The following is a 24002-nucleotide window of genomic DNA, read 5'->3' as shown; positions in this document are numbered from 1 at the left end:
CCCATTAAGTATCGCTGAGATACCTTGACGCTATGAACATATCTAATGTATTGAGGCATCATCTATTCCATGCCCTTTTTTATTTTGGTTGTATTCTCCCGGATTATCTAATGTGCATCACCCACCAACCAGCTGAGCATAGCAGGTAAACCCATACCCAAGACTAACAATAATGTACGTTCGTATTTGCCCAATTGCGGCTCTTGACTTTGTTGACCATTTGGATCACCCGATTCGACATGAGAATGATGATCGTGTGGATGGGATGAAAGAGGTTGTATGACAGTTGCGACGTATAAGAAGGATCCTCCCTAAAGAATGAAGCAGAATCATCAGCGGGCGATCGCCCTGGTCCGATGAATTTTGACTCACCGAGAAAAGCAGAGCTATCCCAGTCCACCATCCGATAGCATCCACATCACCTCTATGGCCTTGACCTAAATTAGCAGAGCCGAAAGCTCTGATCAGGAGGTAAGTTAATATGGCTCCGAATGGTGCAGCAAACGAGAATATGATCAAGCGTTTCCTGATAGCAGTGTGGGCGAGGTTGAGAGATAAAAGTGTGGTAGTAAGACCTAGAGCAGTAGGACCTGAGAGTAAAGAATAAGGTCAACGTTTTGACCTGGTGATTCATATGATGTACGGAAAAAAAGCATAACAACACTTAGTAATATGATTTCCCACTTACCTTTATGTACCAGAACTGCCAAGAAAATGATCAGACTCAAACTACCATTCCCCGACAAACTACTTGCACCTAAAGCGATACCATCCGCAGCACCATGAATGACCATACCCAAAGTAGCGTTCAGTCCATGTACACTGCCACTCAGTCCGTCGGAGTCATCGTAGTCGTGTACGTGCAGTTTCTTGGGTTTAGACTGTAACGGAGTGTGTGAGTTCATATGTTGAGGTAGTGGACGGTGCGCGGAATCTATTGAAGATGCGGGAGAGTGAGATCGAGAGGAAGGTGGTGAAGGAGGTGGGGAAGGTGAAGGATGGGGAGTGAGAGTCTCGATCCTATCGAGTGAAAGAGAAGTCAGAATTGTCGACGACGATAGTACAAGATCGTACTTAAACTTACAGGAGCATCAACGCAAAACCAAGTAACAGACTGATTCCAGTAGCATGTATAGCACTCTCATCGTGACCTTGCCTCTCGGTTGGTAAGGCATCGAACAGAGTTGATACTCCTCTGCAGCCGCATTGAACACGTCAGCTGTGAGTTAGGCACCCCATTTGACGTCGTGGATAGCTTACTCAGGTATAATGATAGTCAGAGCTGCACCGACCAATAAACCCATCCCGAGAACCGATATCATCTTCAACCGTCTTCCTGTTTCCAACTCCTTTGTCAGCTCTTTCTCGCAACATGTAGATTCACTTTACTTACCCGTCGTCGCAGATTTGATCCATAATGGTATACTGCCGACCACAAAACTCGCTATGAACATACAGGCGCTCTGGCCCAGGAGAAGGAGCATACCCATCTTTGGTGTGTTGCGTTGGTATGAAGATGAATAGTACGGTTCTAACAAGGTATTCGACGACAGAGTACCAATATGTATGATATATGATGATTATACTGATATGATGTAGGCTGACGGAAGTTATTGACCAAGAAGCTACTGATGGTGATCCCAGCGATCGTAGATGATGTTGAGCAAGGGAGGAAAGAGGACTTGACGGTTAATGATGGGAGCTAGGTGGGTGGGAGTAAGACAAACTAATATATATATATATATCTGAAGTCTTGACTGCGAAAGGATGGATGCTGGCAAGTGAAGAGAAGATGGGTGGGAATCAAAGGAGATGATCGGTGGGTGCTTTATAGTTGATATCCTGCTATCTTGTATTTATATCATCATTTGAGATATCTTTGATGTGATTCAAGGATTCATGCAAGGACAGATCGACGTAATTTAGCCTAGCCGATGGTCACCACGTGGATATCCCTAGATAACCTCCGCACCGATCCATCCACCATATAAGATGGAATCATCGTACCATTCACAGTCTCTCTGGACCCATACATTCACCTATGCATATACAAACCATTTCGCTCTATCACATACATATATATCAGCTCACCCGAGAAATCCCCTGCAGATAAACAAAACCATCAAAATGGGTGCACCATCAAGCTCACAAGGTTTCTCTACTGAGAGCTATTTCCAGACACAGAGACCACCGACTGGTCTGAAGGAGAAGAGCGACAAGATGCATGATTTTGTGGAAAAGTGGAAAGCGGTCAAAGGAAAGAAGGTAGTCCTAGTCACTGTGGGTGTTATCTCAGATCTGATGTGTAACCGTCATACACACACTGATAACAATTATTCAGAGTGGTGGGACTACCGTACCTCTCGAGTCAAATACGTGCGTACACCATACCCGGACGTTATGTCCATAAGCTGAATTTCTGAATGAGACTTTTAGTGTCCGATTTCTCGATAATTTCTCAGCTGGTACAAGAGGAGCAACATCGGCAGAATACTTCCTATCGCAAGGCTACGCTGTCATCTTCTTACACAGATTACATTCACTACGACCCTTCTCACGACATTATTCACATTCCTTAAATCCATTTTTAGATCTCTTATCTATCGTTCCTTCCACGTCAGACTCGAGCTCGTCGATAGTGGTATCACCCGAACATACAAAATCGCTTTTACCGATCCTTCAAGCATACCACGAAGCTCAATCATCCGGATCACTCCTCAGCGTGGAATTCCAAACTGTGAACGATTATCTATGGTTACTCAAAGCTGTTACAGCATCTATGGCGAGTCTAGGTAGGAGAGGGATGTTTTACTTGGCAGCCGCTGTATCAGATTTCTTCTTGCCAGAAGAGAAAGTTGCGGAACATAAAATTCAGTCAAATAAGGGAACTTTGAGTTTGGAAATGGATCAAGTGCCAAAGGTGTTGAAACCTTTAGTACAGGAATGGACACCAGAGGGATATATCGTTAGCTTCAAGGTGAGTCAGACTAGCTTAGAAGTGTTATTTTCACATTACGACTCAAGTGTAGGAACTAATCGAACCTCGTCCCATACAGCTTGAGACGGAACCCCAATTGCTCATACCCAAATCTCGTGCAGCGCTATCGCGATACGGTCATCAGCTGGTGATAGGAAACGAACTACATCGACGTAAATACGAAGTCGTCTTCGTCGAGCGAAATTCCCATTCGTCCAGTGCTCGACCTGAGAAGGGAAGTGGGGATGATAGGATAAAGGGAACCGAAACTCCACCTATCGTAGAATCTGCCGAATCAAAAACCCTCGACGTCAATGGTTTGGTTCAGAAGGAAGAGTACAAAGAGACGTGGTTGAGATTGGATGATCTTAAGGATGGGGCCGCCGAGGCAGGAAAGGGTAGAGATGGTGAAGTTGAGATTGAAGAATTGATAATTAAGGAATTGCTGGATAGACATCAACGTTGGATTGATGCAAAGGAGTAACTGTTCCAATCGTGAAGATCACTAAAGCCGAATAAAATGATAGGGAAAGGTTGCAGACAAAGAAGTACAAGAATAGATATTGAAATCATACTATGCATTGGTTATCTATCCGCGTTTCTTTCTATTCCTTCCTAATCATCTTCATAATTACCTAATATTTCAGCTGAACATCAATTATCATCAGCGGCGATCTTTAGACTAACCTATAGATGCACTCACCGTCATCATCAATCGGCACACTCCTATACGGTGTCCTACTAGCGAAGAGATCATCGAGGAATGGAACTTTCCGCGTCACCCATGCCCATCCTTCTTGTCCTAGAGCAATGAGGAAGATGGGTACGGAAGCGATGATAGACAATACACCAGCTGCAGGTGAATCGTCTCCAAATGCACGATGCTCGCCGAGACGGATAGCCCTGTATCGTGTGACAAACGTTAGAAAGATAACAGTACATATACAAATAAAATGTTAGCATGACTCACCCCGGTCGACTCCCTTTGGTCCAGTAGTACCAGCCGGCCAAACCAGCGAATGCAAATGGAATGATGGCTATCGAGCCCCAGAATAATCCACCAAGTCCACCTCGGAGTATTAAACCAGGACATTCATGTCGTTTGCCTCTGTCCGGTCTCTCACCACCTTCACAAGATGAGTAAGGTATCTTTCGGTATTCGGTCCTCTCGTACCAGTAATCGGTCGTTCCATCACATTGTTCGTATTCAGTATCGATAGACAGCGGTGAAGCGCCTTCGACGAGAACACAATTCCCGCTGGCATCTCGTCGGTAATTGAACTCGCTATGGGGAAGTCAGCATTGAGCTAAAACATCAATGAATGACACGTATGACTTACCATTCGAAATCTGCTGGAGTACAGGTGCAATTCCTAACGATGGTCTTAGGTTGATCCACCCTTTGACCGATGTAACAATTTCTGTCTCTGATCCTTCGGTGATACATGGTCTGTCTTCCAAACAAGCAGTTCTCTTCTCTACCTTCACTTGGTGACCAGAGTTGGAAATCATCATGATTGGGATCCTCGATGCTAAGCTCGCATTTGATGTTCGTGATAGCGGAAAAGTCGAGGTGGACAAGGATCGATTTTTCGCCTTGTCCAGGCACGTTACCAATAAGCAGGAATCGCCGGCTGGTATCATCTGGAACAGTTTGTATAGTCTTGATTCTAAGGGTTTGACCAAAAGCGTATTCTTGCCATGTCAGTCCTTCGTCGGTGGTGTACAATATGTGATCCGTAGCCTCTTCGTCATTGACCAGAACCAGGATAGATCCAGAATCACCAAATTCCCATATATGAGCATCTTTGTGCACTTCTTCCCAGGTGAAACCACCATCTCGAGTCAAGAAGACATCCGAGTCGGTATATGGTGCCAGTTCTTCACCAACATTGCCAACAGCAAGCATCAGACCGACAGCTGAAGGACTACTGTACGTGGCTTTGGGATCTCGCCTCTCGGTGTAGCCGTGTATTTGCAATGAGCAGGACTGGAGGTAATGTATCAGCGAAGGTCAGAATAGGGAAATGAAGGACTCACTGTGGATGTACAGTCATACTCTTGACCGAGCGAATCTTTTGGTGGAGGGTTCATAGGTTTCCAAGTACCTCCATCATTATGCGTGATTCGAGTTTGCAGTTTCTTCTTTCCTGAAATATCTGCTTCTTTGGGATTGGCAACGATATTGATCACGGCGATTCCGTCAAGGCCCAGCATCTTCTCAAAGTCAACATATCCAGCGGTGTTTCGGTTGACATATTCGACAGCGAGATTGTAGTAAGTACCGTTGGAGTTGGATCTGCAAGATTTGTTAGTGCAATGTTGTGAACATTATGGATTACACTCACTTGAAGATGCTACCCCATTCTTTGCTAGTGTCCGAGTTCATAGTGACATGCAAGAATACCGAATCGGTGTTACTCTCGAGGATAGTATATGCTCGATTCTCGATCTTCATGGAAGGAGGGAATTGTCCTTCTGAGAAGTGATAGCCATCGAGAGAGACTTGAAGGGATAGGGTGCCGGCCATCTCGTTGAGCTACAAATGAATCAGCTTTGACAGTGGCTATGAAAAGCTGATAACATACCTGAGCAACCAAGAGATATTCCGAAAAACTAGCAAAACCAACTACCGCATCAAAGAGCTTAATCTTCTTGGAATAGTAATTCGCACCAGCGATCAGTTCAAGGGGGTTGTAATCTCCGCCTAATTGCGAGCCCTTCTTGTTCTTGTACGATTCGCAGATGATCTCTCTTTCATCGATCTTGAGTCTAGCATCTCTAGCCCAAGCGCAATTACGCACGTATTCCTCGATCTTCTTCCATCGTCGTCCATGGTCAGTGGAGTAGTATGCTACAGCTCGACAATTGGTCGATAATGTATCAGCACAGTTGATCGCACCGGTATAAATGAGCCAGTCGGACTTGGTCGGGTGGAAGTCGAGGATGGGTATGCCCAGGTTATTGGGCACCTCAGGCGCAGTAATGACATTCCAAGAGCGGCCATAGTCTGTGGTATGGTATATACGCTTAGAGTCGGTGAGGAGGTACGCTCGTTCGTTCGCAAACGAGTGCATGGTTACGCCCAGGAAAGCCTCTTTCTCGTAAAGCTGCTTCCAAGAGAAACCTTCGTTGCTCGATTGCCAGACCGTACCATCGCTGAGTTGAAGAAGTATTGATTGGGATCCAGGGAAATACTGGTGTTGAGTGATGACCGAGCCAAATTCATGGGTGACATGAGAAACTTTCCCTTCCTTGGGTCTCGCAGCGGAACAATCCTTCATAATAGGGCTGTCCTTAGCTTTGTCAGATCTATTCTCGCAAGTGTTACCGGGAATTTTTCGGTACCCAGATGAGCCTAAATACCGATCATCTGCCTTATTGCAAGTACCAGCAGGGACAGGTTCAGGACCGACCGGGACACATTCACCATCTTGACGGACGTAGTTGAAGTCGCACTCGTAATCGTCATCGGTACAAGCACAATTTTCCTCATGACCGATAGGATCTTCGAATTTGTGACCGACGTAACATTGAGCATCGAGCTTTCGCCTTTGATACCATTGCTTATGACCCATAAGACATTCCTTGCCTTCTTCGCTTCGAGCGTACCATCTTTCAAAGTCGGAATTGGTGCATTGCCGAGTTTGAACTGGAGCAAAATCGAGGAAGATGAGAGCATGTCGACCACCTTTGCCAGAGTCTCGACGAGGGAGGGTACCGATGAGTAGAAATTTCTGGGATGTGGAGTCAGGAATGGTGGTGAGGACCAGTCCTCGGACGGTGACACCGAGGTCGAGTTGGGACCAAGTAGCACCGCCGTCGTAAGAGTATTTGACATTATCGGTCGGTTCTTCGTCATCGACGATGACCAGTACACTCCCCTGATCTCCGAACTCGTACTTGTGGGCACCTTCTTGAACCATTTTCCAAGTGAGACCGGCGTCAGTGGACAAAAAGGTATCACAGTCTTCGTAGGGAAGCAGGCTATCGCCGACAGAGCCAACAGCCATGACGTAACCGGGAGCGGTGGATGAGAAGACTCGACCGATGTTATGAGGGGTAGTGACGGAGTGCACGTGAAGAGAGCAAGATTCCTGAAAATTAGCCTTGTCAAACATTAAGGTGACTCACGAGATTTTCACGATCGCAGCTCCAGTCGTCCCCGTTGAGATTGGTAGGCGGAGCTTTGATTAATCTCCAGCTGGAACCATCATCATACGTGATTTTACTCTTAATCTTCTTAGCCTCTCCCCATCCTACAACCTCTTCTCGGTTAGACACAACATTGGCAATGCCGACTCCCTCTAGACCGACCAGTTGCTCGAAATCTACAATACCGTAGTCGTTTCGGTTGGTATCTGGTAACGCTTCCACGAAGTAGGTGCCTTCGCTGGATGAGACGAAAAGAGTACCGATATTGGCCGAAGGGGAAGTGAGGATGTCAACAGCGATGGAATGAGTGGTCGACTCGACGACGGTATAAGCATTTTCTTTGAGATCGGGAAGAGCGGAATGAGGGAATTGGGTTTGTCGCCATTCCTTGCCGTCGGTGGAGACATACAAATGCCTAGAAGATCAGCGATGTTACGGACTTTGTGAACTTACATTGGATCTCCGCCTGCTCTCTTTGCTCCTTCTCCCTCAGATACCTTCAACGCTGCTACCATGAATTTCGATACCACCCCTAAACCGACCACTCCCCGAGCTCTTTTCCCTATACCTAAATCGACAAACTTCTTATTCTCGTACCAATCTTCGGACGAATATAGCCTGCTCTCCTTGTAGCTATGCATTCCACCACCTCCGGGCTTGTTGCTAGAATCGAAGGCGACGCAGAAGATGAGGGACTCGGGAGCGTTGACGAAAGCAGGGGAAGATCGGGCGAACAGGCATTGGGATGTTTGGGCGAGTAAGAGTTTGGCAGGAGACCGGAAAGCATCTTGTGTATAGTATGTTTCGTCCCAGCAGGATTTACCACCTCCCCATTTACCTAGACCAGTATCTTCGCATGCACGTCCTTGGAAAAGGATCCACCCATCTTGCTCCGCATGGAACGATAGCATGGAGGCACCGAGGCTTGCTTCTCGAGGTGTTTCGAAAGACTGCCAACTGTCTCCTTGGTTGTAGGTGACCCAGTGAGTTGTATCTCTTCCGATTATGAAAGCCATCTTGTTGTTATGAGGATGATCGATAAGGCGAACCGCTTCACCTTCTTGAGGACCGCTGATCGGTGACCAGGTTTTACCCTCGTCAGGCGATCGCATGACTGCGAGTCGTACGGGATCATGGAAGAGGACGACCTATTCTAGATCAGCGTTTGCATGTTATATGGTACACTCACTGGAGTATCATCGAAGTAGAACAGTCGGTTGGGTAGGTTTTCTATCCGAGTGACCGTCACCTCTGGATCTCCAGCTGAAGCTAGGAGGGGGAGTATCAGGCATATTAGAAAGTTGAGTATGAACCGAGGGGTATATGTCATTGTCTTAGTCGGTCGTTGCGAGTCATAAGATACGTTATAGTCGACCCCTTCTACCTATATACTATTCTGCTTTCGATGATCTAATGTGGATAGTAGGGAGAATAAAGGATTGAGACTGCTTTGTCTTTCTCTTTACGCTATTGCTCCTGTTCAAGAACAGTGCTACGCGTGTTTGAGTGCTATCGTCATTTGCCATCTGTATGAGCTGGAATCACCACCCAGGACTCGGTGGCGACCACCGCTGACAGCTGCAGCCAGACACCTAGATACGTCCCCCACTTAAGACCCCCTCCGCAATACTCGAGTGCTCGTAAGGTGGAGGGACTGAAATGTTGATTTGGATTGCTCTCAACGTTTAAATCGATAGTCTGACTATCCACCATGTTCAGGACCAGCATAAGAGCGACACATACCCGAGCACAGACATTCTTCTCACCGACACCCGAGTATGTCAGCTCACACCTGGCCAAGACGACCGATCCCTCCATCTTCCTCCTCTCCACTTCCCTGCAACACCTACCTCAACACCTTCCAGTAATACAGAACCATCTGCCCAACTCGATCGGATCGTTCTCGATAACACCACCAGGGCATGAATCGACTTTGTCCATAGCTACTTTCTTCGACGATGCACGTATATTCCGAAGCGATTTGACGGGCCGACCTCCCGCCGAAGTAGGTCGATTTCAGCGACCATCAAGTCAGCGGTCACAGAGAGAGGAAGATCTGAAAGGAACTGGCCAAGGGCAAGCGGAAGCTCTGTTGGCTGGTGAGGGATGGGCAGGGATGTGGAAGGGCGAAGCGAGTCAACAGCGTATAGCAGAGCTGGAGGGAGTCACAGCGGAAAGCTTCCTACTTCTCACCGATGGAAGGCCAGGACCGGTCCTCAAAGCGTTAGATGCGATGTACCCTGCTGCTTCCAAAGTAGGCATACTCACTGCCGCTACACCTTTCATAACGAACAGACCTTACACTCTGCTTTATAATGGAAATATATATCCTTCGGGATCCCTGGGACTAGCAATCAAGTCACGTCCCAAGGTCGACCTCAGCTTCGGTCTCACTCCGATGACGGAGCCAGCCGTGATATCAGGGTGAGTCAGAATGCTCTCAGCTCTGATAAGTGCTGATTCCTCTTCCAGTGCCCAAGGGAACATGCTGTTATCCATCGAGGGGACCAACTCAAACCCTACGCAGGTGCTCATCGCTGCGATACAGAAAAGAGGCGGGAGCGGTATAACGAAAGAGGAAGACTTTTATCTGGGTATATTGGAGAATGGTGAAGTACAACAAGTGGTCAAGATTTTAAGTGGAGATCCAAGTCGAGGAGCTATGTCTTTGGATATGGAAGATTCATTGTTAGCTGGTCAAACCATACAAGTGAGTTTCATCATTGATTTACATCGCTGATGCATTAGTTCATGCATCGAAAAACCGCCGTCTCGATCCCTCAGCCCAAATCGGACACCATCAAATTTTCCGCACTTGGTCGTTCTGACGAAGAGGGTGAGGTGCTAGTTGGATCACCCCGAGTAGTTGATGGTTTCCTAGGACTGAGTGAAGGAGGTTTCATCTTTTCAAACCCGATTTCATCGATATGTACTGCACCTGGAGCGGTGATCACGGCCTCGTGGTAAAGTCATAGTATGCATCGTATACATCTGCCATGGCCGTCGCTGATCGCTGTTGCTGTTCATAACAACTGTGTGCCGCATACTCTTACTACTTCTTTCCTTCACCTCTTCCGTACAATAGTCGATCATCGACCACGACCAAGATCCGAGATGTGACATCTCGGAGTTCGGCAAATTGGTACCACGTGACAACTGACGTCGGTCAAATCCGAGCCCACCCTTATCTCGACGAACACTTCCACAAACTCACATGACTAACAGCCCCCCTCCGTACCCATCTCTTCTTGTGCTATCTCTACAACTCTTCCCACCGAGATAGCCATCGATAACATCATGAGACAAGCCAGCGCCGACCTACCTGTTGATATCCAAGCCCTGGTCAACCAGACCATCGACAGTCTTCGTGATCTCGTGCCAAACACGCCCACCCTTGTATCTGATGAGATCCAAGATGCGGTATTCGATGCTATAGATGCTGTGGATAAAGACATAAGGGCTCTTAATCTTGCTATACATGGTGAGTGAGCCCCCATATCCCTTATGTTCGGCTCTTGCTGATGCAGCTGGTTACGTTACAGACAACCCTGAGCTTGGATTTAAAGAATTGTGAGTCAACCGAGCAAGGATGCGTTAGTCAGAGCTGAGAGGGTCCATAGCAAAGCCCACGAACACTTAGTGAAAGCTCTTGAGAAGCTTGGCTTCAAGTTGAGCAATCCTAGTAGTCTCCCTACTGCATTCGTCGCAACCTATACCCACGGCGAAGGAGGTAGAGTGTTCGGCCTAAACTCTGAATTTGACGCTTTACCCGAAGTCGGTCACGGTGAGTTGCATCAACCTTGAGTTGGGTACCGCTGATACTCCTTACTCTTTTTAGCTTGTGGACACAATCTCATCGCTGTTGTGGGAGTCGCTGCCGCCGTTGGACTAAAAGCAGCTTTGAAAGCATGCAATATCTCAGGTACTGTCAAGCTCATCGGTACCCCTGCTGAAGAAGGTGGAGGTGGAAAGGTTATCTTGCTCAATGAAGGTGTATATGACGATCTCGATGCCTGTGGTATGGCTCATCCTGGTGGAGGATACGGTCCAACACCTTTCACCGGATCATGTCCCGTTGATGGACCAGCTACGTGAGTCAAACAAGATTTAATGGGGTTTAAGGCTAATTTACTTATGTTAGTCTCGCTCGCTCCGGTTTTGAGATCGAGTTCCATGGTCGAGGGGCTCATGCTGGAGTAAGTTCGACCTGTTAGAGGGCTGGCGAGTGCAAGCTGATGAATTGACAGGCCGCACCGTGGATGGGTATCAATGCACTAGATGCTGCCGTGCAAGGCTGTGAGTGTTTTGGGTATCTTCAATTCAACATCGCTTACTAAAACTTCGTAGATACCGCGGTCTCAATGTTAAGGCAACAGCTTGAACCTACCATGAGGGTTCACGGTATCATTCTAGGATCTGAGACGTGGGCACAAAACATTATACCAAAATGTAAGTTCCACATCCTCGAAATAGGCAGCATAAACTGAATGACTAAAATGCACCACAGACGCCAAAGTGTCGTACAGTACGCGTGCGTTGGACGTGAAAGCATGTTTAGAGTTGAGACGAAAGACTATAGCATGCTTCAAATCTGCAGCAGAGTGAGTACCTTTTGCCTATGTCTGGCATCTCCCATTGATCGCCTCCCTATCTCTTCCACCTCTTTGAGGTTTAACTGATTCCCGTGCGTAGAGCAACCGGTTGCAAATTCAATATATCTGCTCCTGACCAAGGTAAGTTTCGAGATCAACTGTGTCAAAGAATTGAATTGCTCACATCTCTAAAGAGGTATATGCGGATGTACAAAACAATTTACCATTGTCCTTGTCGTACCAAGATTTCATGGAGAAGACATTTGGTGATAAGCTGGAGATGACCGGGATGACCACAGCCAGTACAGATTACGGTGAGTCTTCCGATACTCAACTTTTGGTCACCCACCTTTATTGATGTACGACATGTATCAGGCAATGTCACCTACAAATGTCCAGCCTTTGCTCCAAACTTCATGATTCCCTCTCCTACCGGATCAGGCAACCATACAGCTGGCTTCGCCGAGTCAGCAGGTAAACCCGAAGCTCACAGATTAGCTATGAAAGTCGCTAAAGGGTTAGCCGTCATTGGAGCCAAATTCCTAAGTGACGATGCGTTTGCCAAAGAGGTGAAAAAGGAGTTCAAAAAGTTTAAGCGGGGAGTTGGTGAGGTTGAAGATATCTTGAGCTGTAAAGAGTTTGCTGCGATATAAATTAAATGTTATAGTAAATAATCAATATTATACATGAATGAAGGATTATATGCTACAGTAAAAGTGTTATCAATGTTTGGGAAACGATATTCTGGCTCTCTGACACTTTGACAATGAAGATCTAGCCGAAGGAAATCATATTTTGCCTTGCATCCAGCTGCCAGATCACTTTTCTAAATGCTCCTTGACCAGTCTATCTCGTGCTCTCGTCAGAGCGAGACCCATTCTGTGGAGCATCAGATCAGTAGAAGCCATAAGAGAATGACAATTATGACATACCTATTCGCACCCCACTCATGTTCTTTACTTTCCGCATCATCTACACCAAAACCGATCCCCCATATCCTATCAGTCGGACTAGATTCCACCAGCGTTCTCCCTTTAGTCTTCAGAATCACCTTCTTCAACTCTACATTCTGACTGAATTTGAGGTAATTCCCCCTTTCCACCACTCCATCATTGATCTCATTCCATTTGGCCCTATCGAAATTCCGGATCTTCCTTCCCCTCTCTTTTGCTTCTTCAGGTGTAGGTGCTTTGGCAATTTCATCTGCTACTTCAGGGTCGAACAAGAGTGCTTTACGATACATCATATAATGCTCGGCGGTCGGGAAGGTCAAGTGTGAATGATCGGGATCGATGAAGGATGTCGCGAACCATTGGGACATACATGCCAGGTGAAACGGTGTTTTGGAATCGACTTCCCAATGGTAGAACAGGATGTAGGGCTGACCGAGATATGGATCGAGTCGGTCAGATGGCATGGTGAAGTCTTTGAGCGTGTTTTGCTAGATGGAAAGCAGGAAGAAAGATGAGTGAGCATACGAGATTAAGACATGATGTTTATGTGGTTGCGTAGATATCCAGTGCTTTCAGGCACCATACAGTATACCATGCAGATAGTCGCACTGCAGTACAGAATTGGCATCTTTGACGAGCATGTACGACTGATAGCTTGCAGGTACACGATCAGTATACGATAGAAAGAATCATGGACTTGGTGCTATCGAGAACTGTGCTCCAAGCTATCATGTGGGAATCGAACATCAAGAAAAGTATGAAGTCTACAAGAAGCAGAGAAGTCGTGATACACGTATGCCTTTCATACTGAGATGCAGAGAGAGCTGAACAATGCAGAGTATACATACACAATTAGACACCAAATTTCAGTCAGACACTTGAGCTACTTATTCTTCAACGCACTCCCGGCGCCTGTATTCCCAATACCCCGCCCGCATCTTATCATATTGAGTACTTAGTTCCGAGAACACTTCACCCGCCTCAGCATTTGAGCCTTGCTCTATCAAGGCATCCGCCAGATACTCGAGAGCTAGCGGTACAGGGAGAGGCGTATCATTCGGCAAAGGCACCGAATGAGTCGCGAAATCGAAATCTTGCGGTATCTCTGGTACTGTTGATGATGGCCGAGCAGTGTATGGAAGGATAGCAGGTAGCAAAGGGGTCAAGGGGAGTTTAAAATGGCGCAGAAGGCTATATGAGAATAAGTCAGCATAATGTACAATGATTTGATGGTCGACTCACCCTCGAAGATAGTTCCACGCAGATACGTTATGAGGAATCAAGTGGATAGATTTAAGAACGTAGCTATTAATGTTCACCGTCAGCTTTAATACCTCTTGGACCAGATTCAGGGTGAACTCACTTCAGTTCATCTTTCAGTCCATCCTTCGCCGTTTCTGCTCCTGGTTTTGCTACTCTGAGGTACCATCTCCAACCCCAGGCACTGTTATTCCTTCCGTCGACCCTCAACATCTCCTCACACCATCTTAGCTCATCCTGCCATTGTTTCTCGCTGATCCTGCCCAAAGTATAGAAGTGAGAGTACAGCCAGTGGAGATAGGCCCACGTGTGGTAATTCTTTGGGTCGGGTAGAAGCGATTGGTGGATGTATTCGATTTCAAATGACGGGTCTTGAGGTGATATATGTGTCAGAAGCAAGAGACGATGGTGCCTAGACCCAGATGTTAGCCATCGTCAAGTAGGGATTGCTGTTGATTGGCACTCACCATACCTGATAACTCTTCAGGTTCTGTATCGCAAACTCGTTCATCAACTGCAATTCCTCTTCCAAGTCCTTCTTCAGTTCCAAAAGTGTTGCCATACGATATTGCCTGCGCAGCTGTCAGCTGTTTGTCGTCATGTTAGATCATGTACTTACCAAACAGTATAATGAGCCGGATTCATCCGTATGATAGTCTCTGTCAACTCTAAAGCTCGCTCGGATCGCTCCTCTGTCGCAGCAATAGCTCGGAAGTAGTCCATTGCATCTCGATCTACCATTGACATTAGCAGGACACCAAATTTCGGCATTTGTATACTTACATTCCTCCGAGTACATGATAGGTACCACTGGATTCGGCCCATCATCCTGAGCTATTGGTTTAACATCGTTCCAAAGATTACGCTCGGCGAGCGGGATATACGATGACGTTGCGACTGACTGGTCAGGAGGGAGAAATCAGATGTTATGTGTCTGCGATGTATGTAGCTGAGCTCACCATATCGTTGCCTCTGATATATATCGATGGCGGAATATGCTCCAGATGTAATGCAAGATACTGGGTGACAATGAGGGTATTTACACCTTTTCTTGTGAACAACCAAATGACTTGCAGGTGGAGGGCATGTAGAAAGACAAAGACAACAGAACAACAGAACAATAAGCACCTGGCCGAGTTTCCAATTGAATCCCTGACACTACAAACAATCGTAATCGACCGTCCCTGGACTCTAGTGTTCGCCTGATTGATTAGCACAGTTGGTAATGAGACAGACAGTGGGCACAAAAATGATGATGCAACGATCTATCTTGTGACCGTATGAAACACCGTCTATGACGTCGTTGTGTATGATGATTGTAGAGGGATGGAATGTTGAAAAGTTGAACGGCGATGAATATTGGGAATGCGTAGATATGAGTATCTATGAGGTATGAACGGTATCATCGTTTATCTATAGATTCCCCACCATACTCGTACTCAACTGTATCATCTTATCTATTATCTCTCATTTCTACTGTAGCAATAGCAGATTAGCAAAACAACATCATAATGGCGACCACTGGCCTCGCATCATCCGCAACCGGAAAATTCGATTCCGTAACTCCTCCCAAAGCCTCGTCTTTACCTGAAGATCTGGTCAAACAGCTCCTCGTCAATCTCGATGGTGACATCAAACAGTTGAAAGATGACAAATCGTTCGATCTGGAAGGCCTTCTGGCTTACCAGCGTACGGCCAACTACCTGTGAGTCTGATCGAGTCGTACACTAAAGGTAATGTAGGCTGATGTGAAGTTCCTCTCAGATCAGCTGCCCAGGTGAGTATACGCACCTTGGCTGGAAGGATTAAAGCTGATGGATAGAACAGATCTTCCTCCGGGATAATGGTCTTTTAACTAGAGACTTGAAGACCGAGGATGTCAAGAAACGACTTTTGGGTCATTGGGTGAGTAGAGGAGTAATCGTTGGAGACGTACATTACTGAATCGGTCTACTTTGGATACCCACAGGGAACTTGCCCAGGTCTCAATTTCGCTTATGCCCATACCAATAACCTCATCACTCATCATGAGACTGATGAAGGTGCACCATACTTTATGTTTCTAACTGGACCAGGTCACGGAGCCCCTGCTCTGTTGTCAACTCTATTCATGGAAGGCGCTATCACTCGCTTCTATCCTGAATACCCAATGTCGAGAGAGGGACTTGAAAGCTTCATTCGAGCATTCTCTCTTCCGGGAGGATTTCCCAGTCACGTCAATGCCGAAACGCCTGGTGCAATTCACGAGGGTGGTGAGCTAGGGTACTGCTTAGCCGTAGCATATGGCAGTGTCATGGACAAGCCAGACCACATAACCGTCGCTGTCATTGGAGATGGAGAAAGTGAGACTGGTCCAACGGCTACCGCATGGCATGCTCACAAGGTGAGTTGGAGGTGTCCATGTTGAGCTCGTCCGATCTCTGACCAAAGATCTTTCAGTACCTCGATCCCGCTGAAAGCGGTGCAGTCCTGCCTATTCTTCACCTGAACGGTTTCAAGGTGAGTTTTGTCGATGGGGATCACTTTTTCCCTCCTTTACCTTGCATGAAGAGTATAAACTGAATAACATTTTTAGATCGGTGAGAGGACTATCGCTGGTACCATGGATGATCTTGAGGTAAGTCACCATGATACGGCTCTGCGCTGACGAATAGATTGGTTGTCTGTTTACTGGCTACGGATATCAAGTTCGAATCGTAGAATACGAAGGGGCCACATCCGATCACGAGCATGATACTGCTATAAACTATGATATGGCTGCATCCATGGAATGGGCGTATCAAGAGATCAAGAAGATCCAGACCGCTGCCAGATCTGGTAAACCAATCACTAAGCCCCGATGGCCTCTGATCGTCATGAGAACCCCTAAAGGATGGACCGGACCTAGAAAATCAGCAGGTAATCCTATCGAAGGCAGTTGGAGAGCTCATCAGGGTGGGATAACTTTCCGCTTCTTGACAACATGCGCTTTGGACTGATATTGTAACATCTTCCTCGCAGTTCCCCTACCCAAGGCCGCTGCCGATGACAAGGAGTTTGGCCTTCTGGAGCAATGGCTCAAATCATACGGACCTCATGAGCTATTCCACACTGAAGTCGATTCCGGTGCTTCAAAAGCTCACAACTCCGTAAACAAGGCATCAGGCATTATCGATGATGTCGCTCTTCGAATCATCCCGAAAGATCAGCAAAGGCGTATGGGCATGGTAGATGTGAGTATCTCGCATGAAACGATGGATCCTGGGCTGATATCTCCCTAGGCTACATATAGAGGCTTCCAGCCCTTGCAAGCACCTGACTGGAAGGACTTCACTCACAAGCTCGACGAGCCGGTGTCAAACATGAAAGCGTGAGTGTTGTATTTATTGAAGTAGCTTTTACTCGGTCTGATATGTCTCATTGAAGTGTGGGCTCCTATGTTGCCGAGATCATCAAGAAGAATCCGACCAGTTTCCGAATATTTTCACCTGACGAAATCACCAGTAACAAGCTAGACGAGGCTTTGGAAGTCAGTCACCGAAACTTCCAATGGGATCCTGAGGTGAATATTACGTTCAATGTGACGCCCTTGCGTTGTCGCTAACGATGGTTAGACTGCCAACAATGGTGGTCGAGTGATTGAAATGCTTTCAGAACACACTTTGCAAGGCTGGATGCAAGGTTACACCCTCACCGGTCGACACGCACTATTCCCTTCATACGAGAGGTGAGCTCAGGTTTTGTCTTACTGAAGCAAGTTCTCATCAGATTGTTGCATAAGTTTCCTCGGTATCGTTCAGACCATGATCGAGGTGAGTCTGTGGTCATCACCCTAGTGTGACTACAATACTGATGGCATGACAGCAATATGCCAAATTCGTCAAAATGGCTCTCGATACTAAATGGCGAGGTGATGTTGCGGGTCTGACGTATATCGAAACTAGGTAGGTTGAACGGTTCAAGGGATCCTTCCTCGCTGACATGTTCCCGTAGTACTCTCTGGCGACAAGAACACAACGGATACTCTCACCAAAACCCAGGGGTCAGTCAAAGCATAGCAACTTTGTATGGGAATGACACTGACCGGTTCACATAGCTAATCGGATCCTTCATTGGGCTTCCTCGACACCTTGCAAGGATTTACTTGCCAGCCGATGCCAATTGTAGTGTCAGTACTATCGACCATTGCCTTAGATCCAAGAATAGTGAGTGACGAATGATCTGGACCCTGAGCTGATCATTTAGACATCAACCTGGTGATTGGCTCCAAGAACCCTACCCGAGGCTGGCTAACCGCCGATGAAGTAAGTTTTGCCAACTCTTGGTACGGCAGTTCGACTGATCTCGATATATAGGCTGAGCGGCACTGCATTGCCGGTGCTTCTGTCTGGACCAACTATTCATCTGACGGAGGCCGAGATCCAGACATTGTGCTTGTTGGCTGCGGTGTAGAGGTTACATTTGAGGTGATCGCTGCCGCCGCCATTTTACGAAACAACGGTGTCAAAGTCCGAGTCGTCAATATCAACGACTTGCTCATCCTTGGTCCCATCGGAGCTCACCCACACGCACTCACTCAAGATGCCTTCGACAGCTTATTCACCCCTGACAAGCCTGTTATCATCAACTTCCATGGTTATCCCAAAGACATGGCAAGTCTGTTGTTCAACAGAAACGCCCGTGTTGGAAGATCAAGAGTGAGTTGGGTTTAGCAGGCCATTGTTGTACCATGAGATAAGATGCTAACTTTTCCCAATCCTGTTCAGTTTGATATCCTCGGCTACATCGAAGAAGGAACAACCACTACTCCTTGGTCGATGTTACGACTCAATAATACTTCTCGGTACACTCTAGCCGACATTGCTGTTCAACGAGTCTTCAGGGACCAACCCAATCATCCGGTTGGCGTTCGAGCTCATGAGCTGTCAAGTTTCTGGCAACATCAACTCGTACTTCATGATAGATACACCAAAGAGCACGGGGAAGATCCAGCTTGGTGCGGAGAGGTCCCAGATCTGGAAGACAATGCAGCATAATCATGATCCCTGTAGCTTTTTATAAGATCACACTTTAAATAGACCATGTATCATAAAGTCAACAAATGAGATTTGATTCCGGGTGGCAAAACGGCCGAAGGTGGTCCACCATGATCAGTCAGCAAAATAAAAATCCATTTGATTTTATTTCTATCCTTTCATCTTTGTATGTTTCTCAGCGTGACAATATAAAATGATAGCTGTACAATCACCTCTGCCTCCCCCATCACCCCTTCCTCTCGGCCCTACTTCTACCGTCCTACCCTCATCTGTCCCCGACAACGCCCCGGAACATTGTCCTGTGAGTTGCGCTCCAACTTCTTCTCCCTCTTCTGCCCCATTTAGTCCCAGCCCTTTCCCTTCTCCATTCGATAGTACCGTTCCATCCTGTTGATACCCCGAACTACCATCTCCTTCTTCATCTCTCCTGATGCTAGCATATAGCCCCCTCTGCTTTATTTTTACTCTTTTCGTCAATGCCTTCTTCTCCTTCTAACATTAGCTAATCTGCCTATGGAACAGGGCGTGGAATCATCTCAAGCGGGAAAGGCCGATGCATGCGAAGGATGTCCGAATCAAGCTGTTTGCGCAGAAGGACCAAAAGGACCGGATCCGGATTTACCGCTGATTAGAGAGAGGATGAAGTCGGTCAAGAGAAAGGTTTTGGTCTTGTCTGGTAAAGGTGGAGTGGGGAAAAGCACATTTTCAGCTGGATTGTCATGGGCTTTAGCTGCAGATGAAGAATGTCAGGTGAGCAGATTGAAGCTCTTATGACCGCTTACGACGACAAAGTTGACCTGATATCGCTATGTTAGACTGGTATAATGGATATCGACATTTGTGGACCCTCCATACCCTTGCTAATGGGTTTATCATCATCTACCATACACACCTCCTCATCCGGCTGGTCTCCAGCTTACGCCCTCGATAATCTCGCTGTCATGTCCATAGGATTCTTATTGCCTTCCAACTCTGATGCGGTCATATGGAGAGGACCCAAGAAGAACGGATTGATAAAGCAGTTTTTGAAAGATGTGGAGTGGGGAGATCTAGATTATATGGTAGTGGATACACCACCTGGAACGTCAGACGAACATCTCTCCATCGTTCAGTACCTCAAAGAAACTGGAATAGACGGAGCGGTGCTGGTCACTACACCTCAAGAAGTAGCATTGCAAGATGTGAGGAAAGAAATTGATTTCTGTCGGAAGGTGGGGATACCCATCTTGGGCTTAGTAGAGAACATGTCAGGTTTCGTTTGTCCGAAATGTAAGAATGAGAATCAGATATTCGCTCCTACAACGGGTGGCGCAGAAGCTATGGGTAAAGAGCTGGGAATAGAATTGTTAGGCAAAGTACCGCTTGATCCTAGAATTGGAATGACCTGTGATCAAGGAATGAGCTTCTTGGACGAATATCCTGATAGTCCTGCGACTATCGCATATCTAGATATTGTACAGAGGATAAGAGAGATTTTGGGAGACGAATAGATTTTGTTTTCATAAATTATCACATAGTTGTATGCATCTAGGTTCATATAGAATAATCGAAAGATGACTTTCGGATATGATTAGTATACAAAGATACAGATACATAGATCACTTAATCTTCATCGGCATCCTCCTCCTCGTGGACAGCTGCTTCTATCTTTTGAGCCTCTTCATCCAATTCAACATCTTCATCTTGGATCGCTTCTCCTTGGAGTTCAGCCATGTTATCTCCACCTCTCAATTTTCGTAATTCCTCGTTGGCCCAGGTTGGATCCGATACCTGGGCTTTACTCATTTCCCTTTCCTTCTCATCCTTGCCCGCAGGTTGTCGATAGCCCACCACAGCTTTGTCCCACAGGTCAGCCGTGAGTGCCACCTCCTCTCGTCGCTATATCGAGTAGCATCAGTATTCGAGCAAGTACACCGGAACATGAACGTCAGACTCACCTTGGCTCGCGTCTTCCGCAAAAGAGTCCTGAAGTTAATCTCGTGGTAGTAGACACCCTTTCTCCTCTTCTTCGGACGCTCGTCATCCTCATCACTTCCATCTTCCTCCTCTCTCTCGTTCTGATCTTCCTGGAACGATACCAGTATTTCTTTTGTAGGTGGGGCTGCTGAGAGAACTTCGTACATTCGAATTCGATCATAATGCACGTGCTGCAAGAACAGTGACAGTCAGCCATGTTTACCTCTCTTGCATCAATCGTAAACTTACAGGGAAGATATCAGGAAGCGTAGGATCGTTAGGGTCCTCTTGTGTGACAGCATATACATTGTCAACCTCATCAGACGGGATCGCGCGTTCATATGCTTCTTCCAAATTGGTGAGATCCTCCTCTTTCGGTAGATAGAATTCAATCAGCTGCTGGTCTTCGTCCTCTCTGATCGGTCTCAAGATAGCTTTAGCCAACCGAGGTGAAGAGGCAGTGGCAGCGGGGTTCTGGTGTCTCTCGTTAGCTTAACATGGAGGTTTCTCTCATGGAATGTCACTTACAATTGCCGTTGCTGCTGAGGGACGTTCCGGGAATCTAACCAGGGCATATGAATTCTCCCAGCTTTCCACATCTGGCAAGATATCGTAGCTCTGAAACGTCAGCTAAAGTTTCGGTCTCGTCTGACTCACTTCTACGACCGTCAATCCCCGCTTCTTCTTATCTGGGTGTTTGATATCTTTGGGATCCTGTTCGTATAGATCATGGAATGATTTTTCAATTGCCATTATTTGAGCAGCTTCTGATGCATCTACTACCTCCTCGGCCCTATGTACAACACTCAGCAAAGGCCTAATCATCTATATTAATCGGCATGAAAGGACTCACTTTGCCTCTGCGGCCTCTTTGCGTCGAGCGTTATTCTTTCTAGTCAGATAATTGTTATTCCTCATCCAGGACACTTCTGTTGCCACAGGCACCTTGACGTCCCCATTGGCTTCTGGTGGTGGGTTGAAAGGTGCCAAAAGAGCGACATCTATCGGATGATGAACTCGTCCAGCATCAAGCGCAGGGTTCAAGGCTATTACATAGTAGCATAAATAAACAATTATTCAACCTACATAAGCTGACATGACTCACTTTGGTCCTGACCATCCCATATTCCATCATACGCATTTAGGTCTAATGGCATACCCATCTCAGAGTCGACGAGCATAGGCAGCTGGGTACTAGCGGCCAGGTGGTTGAGGTAGCTTGGTTCTCCTAATCGGTTTATATCGGTTGATACATCGAGCAACTTTGGGGGAAAAGGCGGATTGGGCACCGGATTGAGATACCTGACCCTGACGAGAAGATCTGATTTCTTTGACATGGCGACAGAGATGTACGGGTGTTGAGAAGATGAGTTGTTCAATGGGATTGATTGAAGGTCAGATCCAAGGTGAAAGATGAAAGACACTCATAACATAGTGACAACAGCACAGGTATCGAATAGTTATGACAGTGAAATAACGGAATCAAAATTAACAGATATACGGCCACGTGGTACTGATCTGACGCGTAAAGTTAAGTAATACCTCCACCATACACAGTCAACTATTTGCTACTTTGATATCTCATCTTCCTCACTGTCACTACCGCCTCTTCATCACCATATCCATATATCCAGCTCAGCACCATACCATGACACCAGATGACATGGGGGATCTGGGGTCTGCTACGGGCCAAGAGCTCCTCGAAAAACTCATCAAGGAAGGTCTCACACCCTCGGGCCAAGACGCCGACCCATCAAAGTATCGCAAATTGGTGCAAGTCTTATTTCAGAATTGCATCCTCAAGCCAATAGCTCGTAATACACCCCCCAATGTCCAACAAGCCAGCTACACTCTCACAATCCTCCAGCGTCAGACCAAGATACATCCTGGTCTGCTATACACCACGACAGAGCAAGATTCTACTCCCTTCTACTACTGGTTACTTCCAAAATTGGTTCATGCCGCAGCGCAGCTTGGTCAAGATGCCTTATATGACGACTTGCTGACTTCGATGGTCGCTGCTCTGGTGGCTATAGGTAGGAATCTCTCTGTGGATGATGTGAGCTGGGCGAAGGGGTCTAGGAGATTGGGGGTGGTGATCGGCCATATGAACAATTTTTGTCAAGGTAAGTCATCCAACGATTGGCTCTAGCTGATAAAGATTAGACATCCTCTCCGGGAGAAAAGCAGTTCTCTTCGGCCATTCGGATCTGCCTCAGACTCCCATCACCCTTATATTCGTTCTTTCTTTTGTCTTACGATCACGTCTTCCATTCTCCGATCACCATCTTTCGACCGCTTCGTCCCTCTTATCCCAGACTAGCCGTCTCGTCAACACGCCATCATTGCAAATCAGATATACCGATGCTGTGACTGCTGCATGCGCCTTGCCACGCCCGTTTGCATTGACCAAAGGCTGCCTCTTCATCTCTTCTCTCCCCAACCAACCCGACCACGCATGGCGAGAGCGAATGCGCTTATTTTACGAAACCTTATGTGTTTCCGACCCTGCTCTTCGGCTTGAATTGTGGTGGTCACTCTACCCACATCATAACGAACTGGACGCTCAAGATGATGTGGATTTTGCCAAAATTTGCTTCCTAGTTTCTCAAGTGACTCCAAGTATAACCACCGGCATGATGCGACATCTGATTCAACCAGAGACGCTCAATCGCTGGAAGGAAGCGGCGCAGAAGGATAACATGAGGCTAGAAAAATTGGATAGGAATCCTCGATTGACCAGTCCGCCAACATCAAAGAAGAGGAAGAGATCTGAGGGAGAGGAAGAGAGATCTGCTCAGCTCGTTCGACAGATAATCACGGATTTCGCTCCCCAAGACGATCTGCTGGAGTGGCTTTTGGCGAGAGAGTGAGTAATCCTACATCGAGATCCAGCTGATTTTTAGTGATCTTCATCGACTGAATGGAATAGCCCCGCAACTGCCCTGCGCATTAGCTGGGTGTTCATCCCACACCGCAAGTCCGTCGCAGCCGCTCTCGGACCGGTGCTTCGATCTATGGTTGAAGATGTCCAAAGTCGACATGTCATCCTTCCGCTCATTGGCGTTATTTGTTGAACACACACCGGCCAGGA

At 46.9% G+C, this 24002-nt stretch overlaps 11 protein-coding genes across 11 annotated transcripts; 6 read left to right on the top strand and 5 right to left on the bottom strand.

The window, feature by feature from the left end:
• Nucleotides 1-107: 107 nt before the first annotated feature.
• On the bottom strand, nt 108-1490 carry L199_006234 (uncharacterized protein; the record flags this gene model as incomplete). The annotated part of the gene is made up of 6 exons (XM_064891934.1): nt 108-311; nt 373-590; nt 689-1020; nt 1085-1195; nt 1261-1336; nt 1394-1490. 6 exons carry the CDS (start codon nt 1488-1490, stop codon nt 108-110), a joined length of 1038 nt encoding a protein of 345 aa, XP_064748006.1.
• A 637-nt stretch (nt 1491-2127) lies between these two features.
• Nucleotides 2128-3461, top strand: L199_006233 (uncharacterized protein; the record flags this gene model as incomplete). The annotated part of the gene is made up of 4 exons (XM_064891933.1): nt 2128-2280; nt 2342-2376; nt 2437-2977; nt 3057-3461. 4 exons carry the CDS (start codon nt 2128-2130, stop codon nt 3459-3461), a joined length of 1134 nt encoding a protein of 377 aa, XP_064748005.1.
• Nucleotides 3462-3592: 131 nt separating this feature from the next.
• L199_006232 (uncharacterized protein) lies at nt 3593-8462 on the bottom strand (the record flags this gene model as incomplete). The annotated part of the gene is made up of 10 exons (XM_064891932.1): nt 3593-3624; nt 3681-3880; nt 3948-4262; nt 4318-4967; nt 5018-5276; nt 5326-5516; nt 5566-7106; nt 7189-7370; nt 7586-8280; nt 8322-8462. 10 exons carry the CDS (start codon nt 8460-8462, stop codon nt 3593-3595), a joined length of 4206 nt encoding a protein of 1401 aa, XP_064748004.1.
• Nucleotides 8463-8843: 381 nt separating this feature from the next.
• On the top strand, nt 8844-10099 carry L199_006231 (uncharacterized protein; the record flags this gene model as incomplete). Its single annotated transcript, XM_064891931.1, has 3 exons — nt 8844-9556; nt 9605-9842; nt 9917-10099. 3 exons carry the CDS (start codon nt 8844-8846, stop codon nt 10097-10099), a joined length of 1134 nt encoding a protein of 377 aa, XP_064748003.1.
• Nucleotides 10100-10429: 330 nt separating this feature from the next.
• Nucleotides 10430-12377, top strand: L199_006230 (uncharacterized protein; the record flags this gene model as incomplete). The annotated part of the gene is made up of 11 exons (XM_064891930.1): nt 10430-10613; nt 10675-10702; nt 10753-10916; nt 10971-11223; nt 11274-11328; nt 11380-11428; nt 11480-11581; nt 11640-11733; nt 11825-11865; nt 11919-12038; nt 12100-12377. 11 exons carry the CDS (start codon nt 10430-10432, stop codon nt 12375-12377), a joined length of 1368 nt encoding a protein of 455 aa, XP_064748002.1.
• A 165-nt stretch (nt 12378-12542) lies between these two features.
• On the bottom strand, nt 12543-13141 carry L199_006229 (uncharacterized protein; the record flags this gene model as incomplete). The annotated part of the gene is made up of 2 exons (XM_064891929.1): nt 12543-12603; nt 12657-13141. The coding sequence occupies 2 exons, from the start codon at nt 13139-13141 to the stop codon at nt 12543-12545; spliced, it is 546 nt and encodes a 181-aa protein (XP_064748001.1).
• Nucleotides 13142-13564: 423 nt separating this feature from the next.
• On the bottom strand, nt 13565-14899 carry L199_006228 (uncharacterized protein; the record flags this gene model as incomplete). Its single annotated transcript, XM_064891928.1, has 7 exons — nt 13565-13868; nt 13920-13982; nt 14041-14349; nt 14405-14509; nt 14557-14671; nt 14721-14838; nt 14897-14899. The coding sequence occupies 7 exons, from the start codon at nt 14897-14899 to the stop codon at nt 13565-13567; spliced, it is 1017 nt and encodes a 338-aa protein (XP_064748000.1).
• Nucleotides 14900-15448: 549 nt separating this feature from the next.
• On the top strand, nt 15449-18952 carry L199_006227 (uncharacterized protein; the record flags this gene model as incomplete). The annotated part of the gene is made up of 19 exons (XM_064891927.1): nt 15449-15642; nt 15702-15714; nt 15765-15842; nt 15907-16320; nt 16377-16436; nt 16513-16558; nt 16638-16871; nt 16938-17032; nt 17075-17149; nt 17198-17286; nt 17343-17478; nt 17531-17643; nt 17698-17728; nt 17781-17860; nt 17910-17958; nt 18013-18088; nt 18162-18220; nt 18272-18613; nt 18683-18952. 19 exons carry the CDS (start codon nt 15449-15451, stop codon nt 18950-18952), a joined length of 2454 nt encoding a protein of 817 aa, XP_064747999.1.
• A 193-nt stretch (nt 18953-19145) lies between these two features.
• Nucleotides 19146-20442, top strand: L199_006226 (cytosolic Fe-S cluster assembly factor NBP35; the record flags this gene model as incomplete). Its single annotated transcript, XM_064891926.1, has 3 exons — nt 19146-19253; nt 19475-19702; nt 19768-20442. The coding sequence occupies 3 exons, from the start codon at nt 19146-19148 to the stop codon at nt 20440-20442; spliced, it is 1011 nt and encodes a 336-aa protein (XP_064747998.1).
• Nucleotides 20443-20554: 112 nt separating this feature from the next.
• On the bottom strand, nt 20555-22245 carry L199_006225 (uncharacterized protein; the record flags this gene model as incomplete). The annotated part of the gene is made up of 7 exons (XM_064891925.1): nt 20555-20830; nt 20890-21099; nt 21158-21382; nt 21437-21526; nt 21575-21701; nt 21762-21954; nt 22014-22245. The coding sequence occupies 7 exons, from the start codon at nt 22243-22245 to the stop codon at nt 20555-20557; spliced, it is 1353 nt and encodes a 450-aa protein (XP_064747997.1).
• Nucleotides 22246-22556: 311 nt separating this feature from the next.
• L199_006224 (uncharacterized protein) lies at nt 22557-23781 on the top strand (the record flags this gene model as incomplete). Its single annotated transcript, XM_064891924.1, has 2 exons — nt 22557-23034; nt 23099-23781. 2 exons carry the CDS (start codon nt 22557-22559, stop codon nt 23779-23781), a joined length of 1161 nt encoding a protein of 386 aa, XP_064747996.1.
• Nucleotides 23782-24002: the final 221 nt, after the last annotated feature.

This window comes from Kwoniella botswanensis, chromosome 1, assembly GCF_036426115.1.
Source record: "Kwoniella botswanensis chromosome 1, complete sequence".
Taxonomy (NCBI): domain Eukaryota; kingdom Fungi; phylum Basidiomycota; class Tremellomycetes; order Tremellales; family Cryptococcaceae; genus Kwoniella; species Kwoniella botswanensis.
This window is presented reverse-complemented; position numbering and strand designations above follow the sequence as displayed.